A 14,506-nucleotide genomic window follows, 5' to 3' on the forward strand; every position below is an offset into this window, starting at 1 on the left:
CAGATGCTCCTAGAGATTCTGTATGTTCCTATGGATCCCATATGTTCCCCTAAGTGCTACATGAGCCACGGCTGGATACTCCTATGGATCCCATAGGTCCCCATAGGCTCTACGTGAACCATGGCTGGATCCTCTTATGAATCCCATAGGTTCCTCCAGGTGCCTATAGATTCCATAAGCGCTATGTGAGCCAGGGCAGATGCACCCATAGGTTCCTCAAAGTTCCTACAGGTGCCTATAGATCCTATAGATTCCGTAAGTGCTAGGCAAGCCAGCGGCGGATGCACCCAGAGGTTCCTACAGGTTCCTATAGATTCCATAGGCGCTGGGCGAGCCGGGGCGGATGCACCCAGAGGTTCCTATAGGCTCCTATAGGTTCCATAGGCGCTAGGTGAGCCAGGCGCGGATGCACCCAGAGGTTCCTATAGGCTCCTATGGATTCCATAGGCGCTAAGTGAGCCGGGGCGGATGCACTCAGATGTTCCTGTAGGTTCCTATAGGCTCCTATAGGTGATTCCATAGGCGCTAGGTGAGCCGGGGCGGATGCACCCGGAGGTTCCTATAGGCTCCTATAGGTGATTCCATAGGCGCTAGGTGAGCCAGGGGCGGATACAGGCGTCGTAGACCGGCCGGCTCGAGTGCCACCGCGTGTGGGGGACCCGGGGACCCCGGGGACGGAGCAGCCCCCGATGGCCCCGCGGGCGTCCAGCGTCTTCAGCCCGAACGTGTCCTGGAGGTACACCTGGAAATACAGCGTCACGTGTCACCCGGTGTCCCTGTACCCCAGAACGTGTCCTGGAGGTACACCTGGAAATACAGCGTCACGTGTCACCCGGTGTGCCTGTACCCCCTGTGTCCTGGAGGTACACCTGGAAATACAGCGTCACCGTGTCACCCAGGGTGCCTGTACCCCCAAACGTGTCCTGCAGGTACACCTGGAAATACAGCGTCACCCGTCACCCGGTGTGCCTGTACCCCCTGAACGTGTCCTGCAGGTACACCTGGAAATACAGCGTCACCCGTCACCCGGTGTGCCTGTACCCCAGAACATGTCCTGGAGGTACACCTGGAAATACAGCGTCACCGTGTCACCCGGTGTGCCTGTACCCCCTGAACGTGTCCTGCAGGTACACCTGGAAATACAGCGTCACCGTGTCACCCGGTGTGCCTGTACCCCCAAACGTGTCCTGGAGGTACACCTGGAAATACAGCGTCACCCGTCACCCGGTGTGCCTGTACCCCCTGTGTCCTGCAGGTACACCTGGAAATACAGCGTCACCGTGTCACCCGGTGTGCCTGTACCCCCTGAATGTGTCCTGCAGGTACACCTGGAAATACAGCGTCACCCGTCACCCTGTCACCTGGTGTGCCTGTACCCCCTGAACGTGTCCTGCAGGGTACACCTGGAAATAAAGCGTCACCCGTCACCTGTCACCGTCACCAGGTGTCCCTGCACCCCCTGAACGTGGCCTGCAGCTACACCAGGAACAACAGCCGCACCAAGTCATCGTCACCAGTGTCACTTTGTCACCCGGGTCACGCAGTGTCCCTGCCCCCGCGTCCTGGAAACACACTCAGAACCGCCTCCCCCCCCCGCCATGTCCCTGTGCCCTCGGTGTCCCGGTGTCACCGTGTCCCGGTGTCACCGTGTCCCCATGTCACCGTGTCCCGGTGTCCGGCGCTCACCGCCTGTGCCCGCATCTCCCGCACGGTCTCGTTGGCGTCGTAGAAGGCGAAGAGGCTGCGGGGGTGAGGGGGGGTCAGCGGGAGGGCCCCGGCGTCCGGGTGTTCCCCCGTCACCCCCTAAGGGGCCCCGGCGTCCGGGTGTCCCCCCGGTGTCACCTGCTCTGCCACGGGGTGATGACGCCGTCGTCGGGGCCCCCGATCAGGACGAGGTTCTGGATCCGGAGCAGGTTCCGCTTCCAGGCTGGGGAGGGGGCGCTGCTCAGACGGGACCCCCTATAGCACCCCCTAGAGCTCCTATAGGAGCACCTAGAGCCCCCATAGGAGCCCCTATAGCTCCCATAGGACCCACCAGAGCTCCCCTAGGACCCTCTATAACTCTGATAGGGACCCCTAGAGCTCCCATAGGACCCCCTATAGCCCCCATAGGACCCCCTAGAGCTCCTATAGCCCCCCTAGAGCTCCCATAGGACCCCCTATAGCCCCCATAGGAACCCCTAGAGCTCCTATTGCCCCCCTAGAGCTCCTATAGGACCCCCTATAGACCCCATAGGATGCCCTGGAGCTCCCATAGGGCCACCTATAACCACCATAGGACCCCTAAGAGCCCCCATAGGGCCCCCTAGAGGCCCCACAGGACCCCCAGAGCTCCCCTAGGACCCCCTATAGCCCCCAGAGACCCTCCTAGAGCTCCCATTGGATCCCCTAGAGCTCCCCTAGGACCCCCTATAACCACCATAGGACCCCCTATAGGCCCCATAGGACCCCCTAGAGCTCCTATAGCCCCCCTAGAGCTCCTATAGGACTCCCTATAGTCCCCATAGGATTCCCTAGAGCTCCCATAGGGTCCCTATAACCACCATAGGACCTCCTAGAACTCCATAGGACCCTCTAGAGCTCCCGCAGGACCCCCTAGAGGCCACATAGGACTCTCTATAGCCTCCATAGGGCCCCCTAGAGCTCCACTAGGACCACCTATAACTGCCATAGGGCCCCCTAGAACTCCCATAGGAACCTCTATAACCGCCATAGGGCCGCCTAGAACTCCTATAGCCCCCCTAGAGCTCCTATAGGATCCCCTATAGTCCCAATAAGATGCCCTAGAGCTCCCATAGGGCCACCTATAACCACCATAGGACCCCTAAGAGCCCCCATAGGGCCCCCTAGAGCTCCCCTAGGACCCCCAGAGCTCCCCTAGGACCCCCTATAACCACCATAGGACCCCGTATAGGCCCCATAGGACCTCCTAGAGCTCCTATAGCCCCCCTAGAGCTCCTATAGGACCCTCTATAGTGCCCATAGGATGCCCTAGAGCTCCCATAGGGTCCCCTATAACCTCCATAGGACCCCCTATAGCCCGCATAGGGCCCCCTAGAGCCCCCACCGGACCCCCAGAGCTCCCCTAGGACCCCCTATAACAACCATAGGACCCTCTATAGCCCCCATAGGATCCCCTAGAACTCCCCCAGCACGCCCTATAACCACCAACGGACCCCCTAACCCCCCCCTACGACCCCCAGAGCTCCCCTAGGACCCCCCAGAGCTCCCCTAGGACCCTCTATAACCCTCCTAGGGCCCCCTAGAGCTCCCATAAGACCCCCTATAGCCCCGATAGGACCCCCTAGAGCATCTATAGCATTCTCTAGAGTCCACATAGGATGCCCTAGAGCTCCCATAGGACCCCCTATGGCCCCCATAGGAACTCCTAGAGCTCTTATAGCCCCCTAGAGCTCCTATAGGATCCCCTATAGTCCCAATAAGATGCCCTAGAGCTCCCATAGGGCCACCTATAACCACCATAGGACCCCTAAGAGCCCCCATAGGGCCCCCTAGAGGTCCCACAGGACCCCCAGAGCTCCCCTAGGACCCCCTATAGCCCCCATTGGCCTCCCAAGAGCTCCCCTAGGGCCCCCTATAACCACCATAGGACCCCGTATAGGCCCCATAGGACCCCCTAGAGCTCCTATAGGCCCCCTAGACCTCCTATAGGACCCTCTATAGTCCCCATAGCATGCCCTAGAGCTCCCATAGGGTCCCCTATAACCTCCATAGGACCCCCTATAGCCCGCATAGGGCCCCCTAGAGCCCCCACAGGACCCCCAGAGCTCCCCTAGGACCCCCTATAACTCCGATAGGGCCCCCTAGAGAACCTATAGGACCCCCTATAGACCCCATAGGATGCCCTAGAGCTCCCATAGGGCACACTATAACCACCATAGGACCCTCTATAGCCCCCATAGGACCCCCTAGAACTCCCCCAGCGCGCCCTATAACCACCAACGGACCCCCTAAACCCCCCCTACGACCCCCAGAGCTCCCCTAGGACCCCCTATAGCCCCCATACGAACCCCTAGAGCTCCCCTAGGACCCCCAGAGCTCACATAGGACCCCCTAGAGCCCCCATAGGGCCCCCTAGAGGTCCCTTAGGGCCCCCGATAACCACCATAGGACACTCTATAGCCCCCATAGGACCCCCTAGACCTCCCATAGTACCCACTAAGGCTCCCATAGGAACTCCTAGAGCTCCTATTGCCCCCCTAGAGATCCTATAGAATCCCCTACATTCCCCATAGAATGCCCTAGAGCTCCCCTAGGACCCCCCAGAGCTCCCCTAGGACCCTCTATAACCCTCATAGGGCCCCCTAGAGCTCCCATAAGACCCCCTATAGCCCCGATAGGACCCCCTAGAGCATCTATAGCATTCTCTAGAGTCCACATAGGATGGCCTAGAGCTCCCATAGGACCCCCTATGGCCCCCATAGGAACCCCTAGAGCTCTTATAGCCCCCTAGAGCTCCTATAGGATCCCCTATAGTACCCATAGGATGCCCTAGAGCTCCCATAGGGCCACCTATAACCACCATAGGACCCCTAAGAGCCCCCATAGGGCCCCCTAGAGGCCCCACAGGACCCCCAGAGCTCCCCTAGGACCCCCTATAACCACCATAGGACCCCGTATAGGCCCCATAGGACCACCTAGAGCTCCTACAGCCTTCATAGAGATCCTATAGGACTCCCTATAGTCCCCATAGGATGTCCTATAGCCCCCATAGGGCCCCCTAGAGCTCCCATAGGACCCCCAGAGCTCCCCTAGGACCCCCAGAGCTCCCATAGGGCCCCCTATAGCCCCCATAGGGCCCCCTAGAGCTCCCCTAGGGCCCCCTATAACCAACATGGGACCCCATATAGACCCCATAGGACCCCCTTAGAGCTCCTATAGCCCCCCTAGAGCTCCTATAGGACCCCCTATGGTCCCCATAGGATGCCCTAGAGCTCCCATAGGGCACACTATAACCACCATAGGACCCTCTATAGCCCCCATAGCACCCCCTAGAACTCCCCCAGCGCGCCCTATAACCACCATAGGATCCCCTATAGCCCCCCTAGGAGCTCCAGATCTCCCCTACTACCCCCTATAGCCCCCATAGGACCCCCAAGAACTCCCTAGGACCCCCTATAACCCCCACAGGGCCCCCTAGAGCTCCCATAGGACCCCCTATGGCCCCCATAGGAACCCCTAGAGCTCTTATAACCCCCCTAGAGCTCCTATAGGATCCCCTATAGTCCCCATAGGATGCCCTAGAGCTCCCATAGGGCCACCTATAACCACCATAGGACCTTCTGTAGCACACATAGGACCCCCTAAAGCTCCTATAACTCCCCCAGAGCCCCCACAAGATCCCCTAGAACTCCCCTAGAAGCCCCCAGAGCTCCCCTAGGACCCCCTATAACCCCCATAGGACCCCCTAGAGCTCCCATAGGACACCCTAGAGCCCCCATAGGACCCCCTAGAGCTCCTATATGATCCTCTGAACCTCCTATATGATCCTCTATAGTTCCCATAGCATGCCCCAGAACTCCTATAGGGTCTCCTATAACCACCATAGGACCCCCAATAGCCCGCATAGGGCCCCCTACAACTCCCATAGGACCCCCTAGAGCCCCCATAGGACCCCCAAGAACTCCTATAGGACCCTTATAACCCTCATAAGGCTCTCTATATCTCCCATAGGGCCCTCTATAGCCCCCACTGGAGACCTCCTAAAGCCCCCATAGGACCCCCTAGAGCTCCACGGGACGCCCTAGAGCTCCCTAGGACATCCTATAACCCCCATAGGGCCCCCTAGAGCTCCCATAGGACCCCCCTAGAGGCCGCATAGGACCCCCTAGAGCTTCTTTAGACCCCCTAGACCTCCTATAGGACCCCTCTATAGTGCCCATAAGATGCCCTAGAGCTCCCATAGGGTCCCCTATAACTTCCATAGGACCCCCTATAGCCCGCATAGGGCCCCCTAGAGCTCTCTTAGGGCCCCTGATAACCACCATAGGACCCACTATAGCCCCCATAGGACCCCCTAGAGCTCCTATAGCCCCCCTAAACCTCCTATATGACCCTCTATAGTCCCTATAGGATGCCCTAGAGCTCCCATAGGCTCCCCTATAACCACCATAGGACCCACTATAGCCCCCATAGGGCCCCCTAGAGCCCCCACAGGACCCCAGAGCTCCCCTAGGGCCCCCTATAACCACCATAGGATGACCTATAGCCCCCATAGGACCCCCTAGAGTTCCTATAGACCCCCTAGAGCTCCTATAGGACCCCCGATAGACCCCATAGGATGCACCTAGAGCTCCCATAGGGCACACTATAACCACCATAGGACCCTCTATAGCCCCCATAGGACCCCCTAGAACTCCCCCAGCGCGCCCTATAACCACCATAGGATCCCCTATAGCCCCCCTAGGACCCCCAGATCTCCCCTACTACCCCCTATAGCCCCCATAGGACCGCCTGGAGCTTCCCTAGGACCCACAGAGCTCCCCTAGGACCCCCTATAGCTCCTCTAGGACCCCCTATAACTTCCCTAGGACCCCTAAAACCTCCACAGGGCCCCGTAGAGCTCCCCTAGGACCCCCAGAGCTCCCCTACGACCCCCTATAGCCCCAGAGAGCCTCCTAGAGCCCCCATAGGATCCCCTAGAGCTCCCCTAGGACCCCCTATAGCCCCCATAGATCCTCCTGGAGCACCATGGGACCCCCCCTATAGCTCCCCTAGGACCCCCTCTAACCTCCATAGCACCCCCAATATGTCCCATAGAACCCCCTAGACCTGCCCTAGGATCCCCTATAGCCTCCCTAGGACCCCTAGAGCTCCATAGGCTCCAGAGCTCCCCCACAATCCCCAGAGTCCCTATGGGAGTTCCTGACACAGCGCCTATAGTCCCCATACACATTGCCCCATACCTCTTTATGGTTTCTATAGTGCTCTCTACTCTATAGACCTCTTATAACCTTTTCTATAGCTCCTAATGAAGCCCCCTATAGCTCCCATAGACCTCCCGAGCCCCTACAGCACCCCATAGATTTTCCTACACCCTATAAGCATCAAAAACCCTTATAGCCCCCATAGACGGCCCCAACCCCTATAGCCCTTTCCACAGCCCCCAATGGAGCCCCCTATAGACCCCACAGGCCCCTATAGAGCCCACAGTTCCCTATGGGCTCCACTAGGCCCCTCTGGGCGCTATAGGGCCCTATAGGCGCCCACCGCTGGCGTTGGGGTTGAGCCGCTCGTCGTTGAGCACGGCCAGGAAGTCGCTGCTGTTCAGGTAGAGGTCGCGGTGGTGCGGATCTGCGCCAAAATCGCGGGAATTCACCCCAAAAACCACAGGAATCTACCCAAAATGAGCATCTTCTCCCTCCCCAGGGCGGGATCTGCGCCAAAATCGCGGGAATTCACCCCAAAACCACGGGAATCCGCCCCAAAACCATGGGAATTCACCCCAAATGAGCATCTTCTCCCTCCCCAGGCGGGATCTGCGCCAAAATCGCGGGAATTCACCCCAAAACCACAGGAATCTACCCCAAAATGAGCATCTTCTTCCTCCCCAGGGCGGGATCTGTGCCAAAATCGCGGGAATTCACCCCAAAACCGCAGGAATCTACCCCAAAATGAGCATCTTCTCCCTCCCCAGGGCGGGATCTGTGCCAAAATTGCAGGAATTCACCCCAAAACCACAGGAATCCACCCCAAAAATGAGCATCCCCTCCCCTGGCTGAGAACTCCTCTGTGGCAGTATCTGCCCCAAAACTGCAGGAATTCACCCCAAAATGAATTGCCCCCCCCATGCTGCACAACAGGGGCATTTGGGGATTTTGGGGGGGTTCGGGGAGGGTTTTTGGGGCTGTTTCAGGGTGTTTCAGGGTGCTTAGCGGTATTTCAGGCTGTTTCGGGGGTATTTTTGGGTGTTTCGGGGGTGTTCTGTGGTATTTCAGGCTCTTCAGGGGTATTTGGGGGTATTTTGGGGTGTTTCGGGGGTGCTCGGGGGTGTTTTGGGGTATTTCTAGCCCTTCCGGGGGTATTTGGGGGTATTTCAGGGTACCTAAGGGTATTTAGGGGGTGTTCTGGGCTACTTCAGGCTGTTTCGGGGGTATTTTTGGGTGTTTGGGGGGTGTTCTAGGGCATTGCAGGCTGTTCTGGGGGTATTTGGGGTATTTTGGGTGTGTCAGGGTGCGCGGGGGTATTCTGGGGTATTTCAGGCTGTTCTGGGGTGTTTGGGGGTGTTTCGGGGGGTACTTCAGGCTGTTTTGAGAGTATTTTGGGGTGTTTCAGGGTGTTTAGCGGGTGTTCTGGGGTACTTCAGGCTGTTCTGGGGGTACTTTTCGGGTGTTCGGGGGTGTTCGGGGGTGCTTCAGGCTGTTCTGGGGTGTTTGGATGTGTCTGGGGGTGTTTCGGGGTACTTCGGGGCTGTCCCGCACCGTTCCAGTAGTTACACACGGACACGTCCTGGCCCAGCGGGGTGTAGCACAGTCGGTACAGGTTGGACTTCATGTGTCGCGGGAACAACCAGCGCAGGTAGCGGGTGTCTGCGGGGGGGGGGGGGGGGTTCGGACGCCTGGGCCCCCAAGACCCCCCGGGGACCCCCCCAACACCCCAGGGACCCCCCAGGGACCCCCCCCCAGGGACCCCCCAACACCCCAGGGACCCCCCCCAGGGACCCCTCAACCCCCCGGACACCCCCCAGGGACCCCCCCAAGCCCCTCAGCATCCCCCCCCCCCTCCCCAGACCCCCAAATGCCCCCCCAGGACCCCCCAAATCTCCCCAACACCCCAGACCCCCCCCTGGACCCTCCCACCCCCGCCAGACCACGCCCCCATTAGCCCCGCCCACCCCTTAGCCCCGCCCCTCATGATCCACAGAGCAGCCCAGCCCTGGCCCCGCCCTCATGGCCACGCCCCCCGAGATCCTCCTGGCCCCACCCACCCTCTGGCCCCGCCCCTCACCCTCCAGAGACCTCCCCAACCCCGCCCCACCCTCCTGGGCCCCGCCCCGTGACCACGCCCCCCCCAGACCCCGACCCTTCCCACCCCCTGGCTCCGCCCCCCGGAGACCCTCCCGGCCCCCACCCAGCCCCTAACCCCGCCCATCCCTAGCCCCACCCACCTCTGGCCCCGCCCCTCACCCCCCCCAGAGACCCATCTCCCTTCCCCCAAGACCCTCAGTCCCTCCGCCCCACCCCCCCCGCCGGCCCCGCCCCTGCCGGCCCCGCCCCTCACCCTGCAGAGACCTTCCCAGCTCCGCCCCCCACACCCTCCTGGGCCCCGCCCCCATGACCACGCCCCAAGACCCTCCCAGCCCTCGGGCCCCGCCCACCCCCGCCGGCCCCGCCCCTCACCACCCACAGCCCCTCCTAGCTCCCCCCTAAGTCCCCCCGCAGGCCCCGCCCAGCCCCGCAGGCCCCGCCCCCGCGCAGGCCCCGCCCCTCCGCAGGCCCCGCCCCTCCGCAGGCCCCGCCCCTCACCGCCGTACTGCCCCATCTGCGGCGCGGCCAGCGAGATGAAGCTGCGCACGTTGTGCTGGGCATCGTGCAGAGCAGCGCGCGGCAGATGAGCCCGCCTGCGGGGGGGCCCAGGCGTCCGGGGGGGCCCAAGCGACCGGGAACCCCCCCCCGGAACCCCCCCTTACCCCCAGGAGGGGCCCAGGCGTCCGGGGACCCCCCCAAACATCCCCCCGCCTCCACGAGGGGCCCAGGCGTCCGGGTACCCCCCCAACCTCCCCCGACCCCCACGAGGGGCCCAGGCGTCCGGGGGCTCCCCAAGATGCTCCCCCATTCCCAGGAGCCCAGGAAGGGCCCAGGCGTCCGGGCACCCTCCCTTCTCCCCCCAAAGGGGGCCCAGGCGTCCGGGAAGGGCCCAGGTGTCCGGGAAGGGCCCAGTACCCCAAGAGGTCCCTGGGTGTCCCCAAAGGCCCCAGGAAGGTCCCCAGAAGGTCCCGGAGGGCCCTGGAAGGTCCCCAATACCCAGGAAGGTCCCAGGAAGGTCCCCCAGGAAGGTCCTTGGTACCCCAAGAAGGTCCCTGGTACCCCCAAAGATCCCCGGAAGGCCCTGGAGGGCCCCGCGCACCCCGGAAGGTCCCCAGGAAGGTCCCCAGTACCCTGGGAAGGTCCTTGATACCCCGAAAGATCCCCAGGAAGATCCCTAGGACACCAGGGACCCTGGTACCCGGAAGGTCCCTGGAAGTCCCTGGTACCCCGGAAGGACCCCAGGAAGGTCCCAAGTACCCTGGGAAGGTCCCTGGTACCCAGGAAGGTCCCCTGGTACCCCCAAAGGCCCCGATACCCCAGAAGGTCCCCAGGAAGGTCCTTGGTACCCCAGGAAGGTCCCTGGTACCCCAGGAAGGTCCCCGGTACCCCCAAAGGCCCCGATACCCCCGGAAGGTCCCCAGGAAGGTCCCCGGTACCCAGGAAGGTCCCTGGAAGTACCCCAGGAAGGTCCCGAGTACCCTGGGAAGGTCCCTGGTACCCTGGAAGCCCCTGGCACCCCAGAAGGTCCCTGGAAGTCCCTGGTACCCCGGAAGGTCCCCGGAAGGTCCCCGGTATCCCGGAAGGTCCCCAGGAAGGTCCCCGGTACCCCCCGGTACCCCGGTACCCCGGCACCCCCCGCATACCCTGGCTGTAGCAGAGCAGGTGGACGCCGGCGGCCGCGTTGGCCATGATGGGGGCCACGGCGCGGCGGAAACCCTCGACCTGCAGCCAGAGCGGCCGCAGCGACTGCCCCCGGTCGAACAGGTCCACGACCGTCACGTTGGTGCCGGGGTGGCTCTGCGGGGCCCAGGTGTCCGGGAAGGGCCCAGGCGTCCGGGGGGGCCCAGGCGTCCGGGCGCCCCCCGCTTCCACCCAGGGGCCCAGGCGTCCGGGAAGGGCCCAGGCGTCCGGGCACCCCCATTTCCCTCCCCAGGGGCCCAGGTGTCGGGTGCCCTCCCAGTCCCCCAAAATGGGCCCAGGCGTCCGGGAGGGCCCAGGCACCCAGGAGGGGCCCAGGCGTCCGAGAGGGGCCCAGGCGTCCGGGCACCCCCATTTCCCTCCCCAGGGGCCCAGGCGTCCGGGTGCCCTCCCAGCCCCCCAAAAGGGGCCCAGGCGTCCGGGAACCCCCGTTTCCCTCCCCCAGGGACCCAGGCGTTTGGGAAGGGTCCAGGTGTCCGGAGGGGCCCAGGCGTCCGGGAAGGGCCCAGGCGTCCGGGAACCCCCGTTTCCCTCCCCCGGGGACCCAGGCGTTTGGGAAGGGTCCAGGTGTCTGGGAGGGCCCAGGCGTCCGGGGGGCCCCAAGTATCTGAGCACCCCCATTTCCCTCCAAGGGGCCCAGGCGTCCGGGAAGGGCCCAGGCGGCCAGGAGGGCCCAGGCGTCCGGGCACCCTCGTTTCCCTCCCAGGGGCCCAGGCGTCCGGGAAGGGCCCCGGTGTCCGGGCACCCCCCACTTCCCACCCAGGGGCCCAGGCGTCCGGGGGGCCCCAAGCGTCTGGGCACCCCCCATTTCCCTCCCTGGGGGCCCAGGCGTCCGGGAAGGGGCCCAGGCGTCCGGGCGCTCCGTCCCCACCCTCCGCCCCAGGCTGTCCCCAGGGGATCCTGGATCCCGTCGGGCCGGTTCTGCCCAGACTCGTCCGCAGGGCCCGGGCGTCCGGGAAGGGCCCAGGCGTCCGGGCGCCGTCGGGGGGGGCGGGGAGGGGACCCGGGCGGCCGGGACAGCCAAGGGGGGGGTCGAGGGCGCGTGGGGGTCCCGGCGTCCGGGGTGGGGGGGGGGGCAGGTGTCCAGAAGGGCCCAGGCGTCCGGGGGCTCCCCAAGACGCTCCCCTATTCCCAGGAGCCCAGGACGGGCCCAGGCGTCCGGGGGGTCCCAGGTGTCCGGGGGGCCCCGGTGTCCGGGCAGGGCCCAGGTGTCCGGGCACCCCCCATGGGGTCCAGGAGGGTCCCGTTCCCCGGTTGGTCCCTGTCCCCGGTCGGTCCCGGCTCCTCGGTCCAGTCCCCATTCCCAGTCGTTCCCCAGTCGGTCCCGTTCCCGGTCGGTCCCATTCCCAGTCGCTCCCTGTCTCTGGTCGCTCCCGTTCCCGTTTCCCGGTCGGTTCCTGTCCCCACTCGCTCCCCGTCCCTGGTCAGTTCCATCCCCGGCCGGTCCCGTTCCCAGTCGCTCCCCATTCCCATTCCCGTTCCCATCCCCGCTCAGTCCCATCCCTATTCCCGGTCAGTCCCCATTCCCGGTCCGTCCCTGGTCGGTCCCATCCCCGGTCGCTCCCCCATTCCCATTCCCGTTCCCGTCCCCGGTCGCTCCTGTCCCCATTCCTGGTCAGTCCCTGTCCCCGGTCACTCCCATCCTCATTTCCGGTCGGTCCCGCTCCCGGTTGTCCCCATTCCTGGTCGGTCCCATTCCCGGTTGTCCCCATTCCCAGACGGTCCCATTCCTGGTCAGTCCCATTGCTGGTCCGTCCCCGTTCCCGGTTTGTCCCCATTCCCGGTCGGTCCCAGTCCTGGTTGTCCCCATTCCTGGTCAGTCCCGTTCCTGGTTGGTCCCTGGTTGGTCCCATTCCCGGTCCGTCCCCGTTCCTGGTTGTCCCCATTCCTGGTCGGTCCCTGTTCCCTGGTCATTCCCCAGTCAGTCCTGTTCCCGGTCGCTCCCGTTCCCGGTTGTCCCCATTCCCGCTCGCTCCCGTTCCCGGTTGTCCCCATTCCAGTCGGTCCTGGTCCCGTTCCCGGTCGGTCCCCGGTCGCTCCCGTTCCCGGTTGTCCCCATTCCCGGTCGGTCCTGGTCCCCATTCCCGGTCGGTCCCTGTTCCCTGGTCATTCCCCGGTCGCTCCCATCCCCATTCCCGGTCGCTCCCGTTCCCGTTCCCATCCCCGTTCCCGTTCCCGTCCCCCGCGCTCACCTCGTTGATGAACTCCCGCAGCTGCCGGAAGTCGGCCGGGCTGTCGAACAGCCCGTGCACCACGATGACCGGCCGGGCCGGCCCCGGTACCGGCCCCGGTACCGGAACCGGAACCGGCCCCGCGGGGGGGGCCGCCAGCAGCAGCAGCGCCAGGAGGGGCCCCGCGAGCAGCGCGGGCCGCGGGGGGGGGGCCCCCCCGAGCTCCGCGTGGGGCTGGGGGGCATCTGCGGGGGGAGGGGAGGGGGGGTCACGCGTGGGGCCCCGGCGGCCGGGGGGGAGGGGGGGGTCCCTCCGCTCCGTGTTTACCTCCCGGCTCCCCTCCCCCACCCGCACGTCAGTTCCGGCGACGGCCCCCGGCAACCGCGGGCGGCCCTGGCAACCGCCCCCCCCCCAAAGGGGGCCCAGGCGTCCGGGACCCCCCATCCCCCTCCCCCTCCAAAGGGGCCCGGGCGTCCGGGACCCCCCATCCCCCCCCCCCAAAGAGCCCAGGCGTCCGGGACTCCCCATTTCCCCAAAGGGGCCCGGGCGTCCCGGACCCCCCATCCCCCCCCCCCCCCAAAGGGCCCAGGCGTCCGGGACCCCCCATCCCCCCCGCTCCAAGGGGCGTCCGGGACCCCCCATCCCCCCCCCAAAGGGCCCAGGCGTCCGGGACGGGGCAGCCCCCGCGCCGCCCCCCCGCACCTCTCGCTGCCGCGAAGGGCCCAGGCGTCCGGGCGCTCCCTCCTCCTCCTCCTCCTCCCGCTCCCCCCGCGCGGGGGCCCAGGCGTCCGGCCGCTGTTTGCCCGGTAAACACGGGAGCGCGCGCGGCGCGTGCGGGGCCGGGCACGGAGCCCGCCCGGACGCCGGGGCCCTCGGGGGGGGCGGGGGCGGAATAGCCCCTCCCCCCTCAATAGGCCCCTCCCCCTCAATAGCCCCCCCCTCAACAGGCCCCTCCCCCTCAACAGGCCCCTCCCCCAGAGGCTCCAGGCACCTGGGAAGGGCCCAGGTGTCCCGGGGGGAGGGGGGGTCGTTAACGGGGTCTCGTCACCCCCCCGGACGCCGGGGCCCTTTGCGGAGGGGAAGGGGGCGGAGCGACCTGGACTGGGGGGAAAGGGCGGAGCCACCCGGACGTGGGGGGGGGGAAGGGGGCGGAGCCACCGGACGTGGCGGGGGGGGCGGGGGGCACTCGGCCGCCGGGGGGGGCCCCGCGCGTACGTGCGGGCCGGCAGGGGCGGGGGCGGGGCCGAAGCGCGCGGCCGCCGGGGCCCCGCCCCCCGCCCCACCCGGCCCCGCCCCTTCCCTCCCCCCCCGGCGCGGGGGCCCAGGCGTCCGGGGCGGCAGCGCGGCCATGGGGCAGCGGCCGTGGGGCCGGGGCGCGGGGCCGCCCCCTCCCCCCGCCGCCACGCGTGAGTTTGGGGGGGGGGTCCCGTTGCACGAGGGGGGTTGATGGGGGGGGGGGTCCCGTGCACGGGGACGGGGGGGGGCTCGTTGCACGACGGCCGGACGGGGGGGGAGGTCCCCCCTTGCACGGGGGGGGGGTCCCCGTTGCACGCGGGGGTCCCCCGTTGTGGGGGGGGTCCCCGTTGCACGGGGGGGGGTCCCTTGCACGGGGTGGTCCCTTGCACGGGGGGGTCCCCGTTGCACCGGAGG

At 65.4% G+C, this 14,506-nt stretch overlaps 1 protein-coding gene across 1 annotated transcript; it reads right to left on the minus strand.

The window, feature by feature from the left end:
- Positions 1-590: 590 nt before the first annotated feature.
- On the minus strand, positions 591-13,420 carry LOC104565010 (lysosomal thioesterase PPT2). Its single transcript, XM_088537404.1, is given in 13 exon segments — positions 591-742; positions 848-935; positions 1,042-1,066; positions 1,108-1,199; positions 1,687-1,741; positions 1,843-1,927; positions 7,231-7,314; positions 8,442-8,549; positions 9,486-9,542; positions 9,545-9,580; positions 10,631-10,784; positions 12,878-13,101; positions 13,414-13,420. Coding segments are annotated over 13 exon segments (1,167 nt in total).
- Between the last annotated feature and the right edge of the window lie 1,086 nt (positions 13,421-14,506).

Source organism: Tinamus guttatus, unplaced genomic scaffold, assembly GCF_059628265.1.
Source record: "Tinamus guttatus ecotype Peru unplaced genomic scaffold, ASM5962826v1 Tinamus_guttatus_pri_ptg000757l, whole genome shotgun sequence".
In the NCBI taxonomy this organism is placed as follows: domain Eukaryota; kingdom Metazoa; phylum Chordata; class Aves; order Tinamiformes; family Tinamidae; genus Tinamus; species Tinamus guttatus.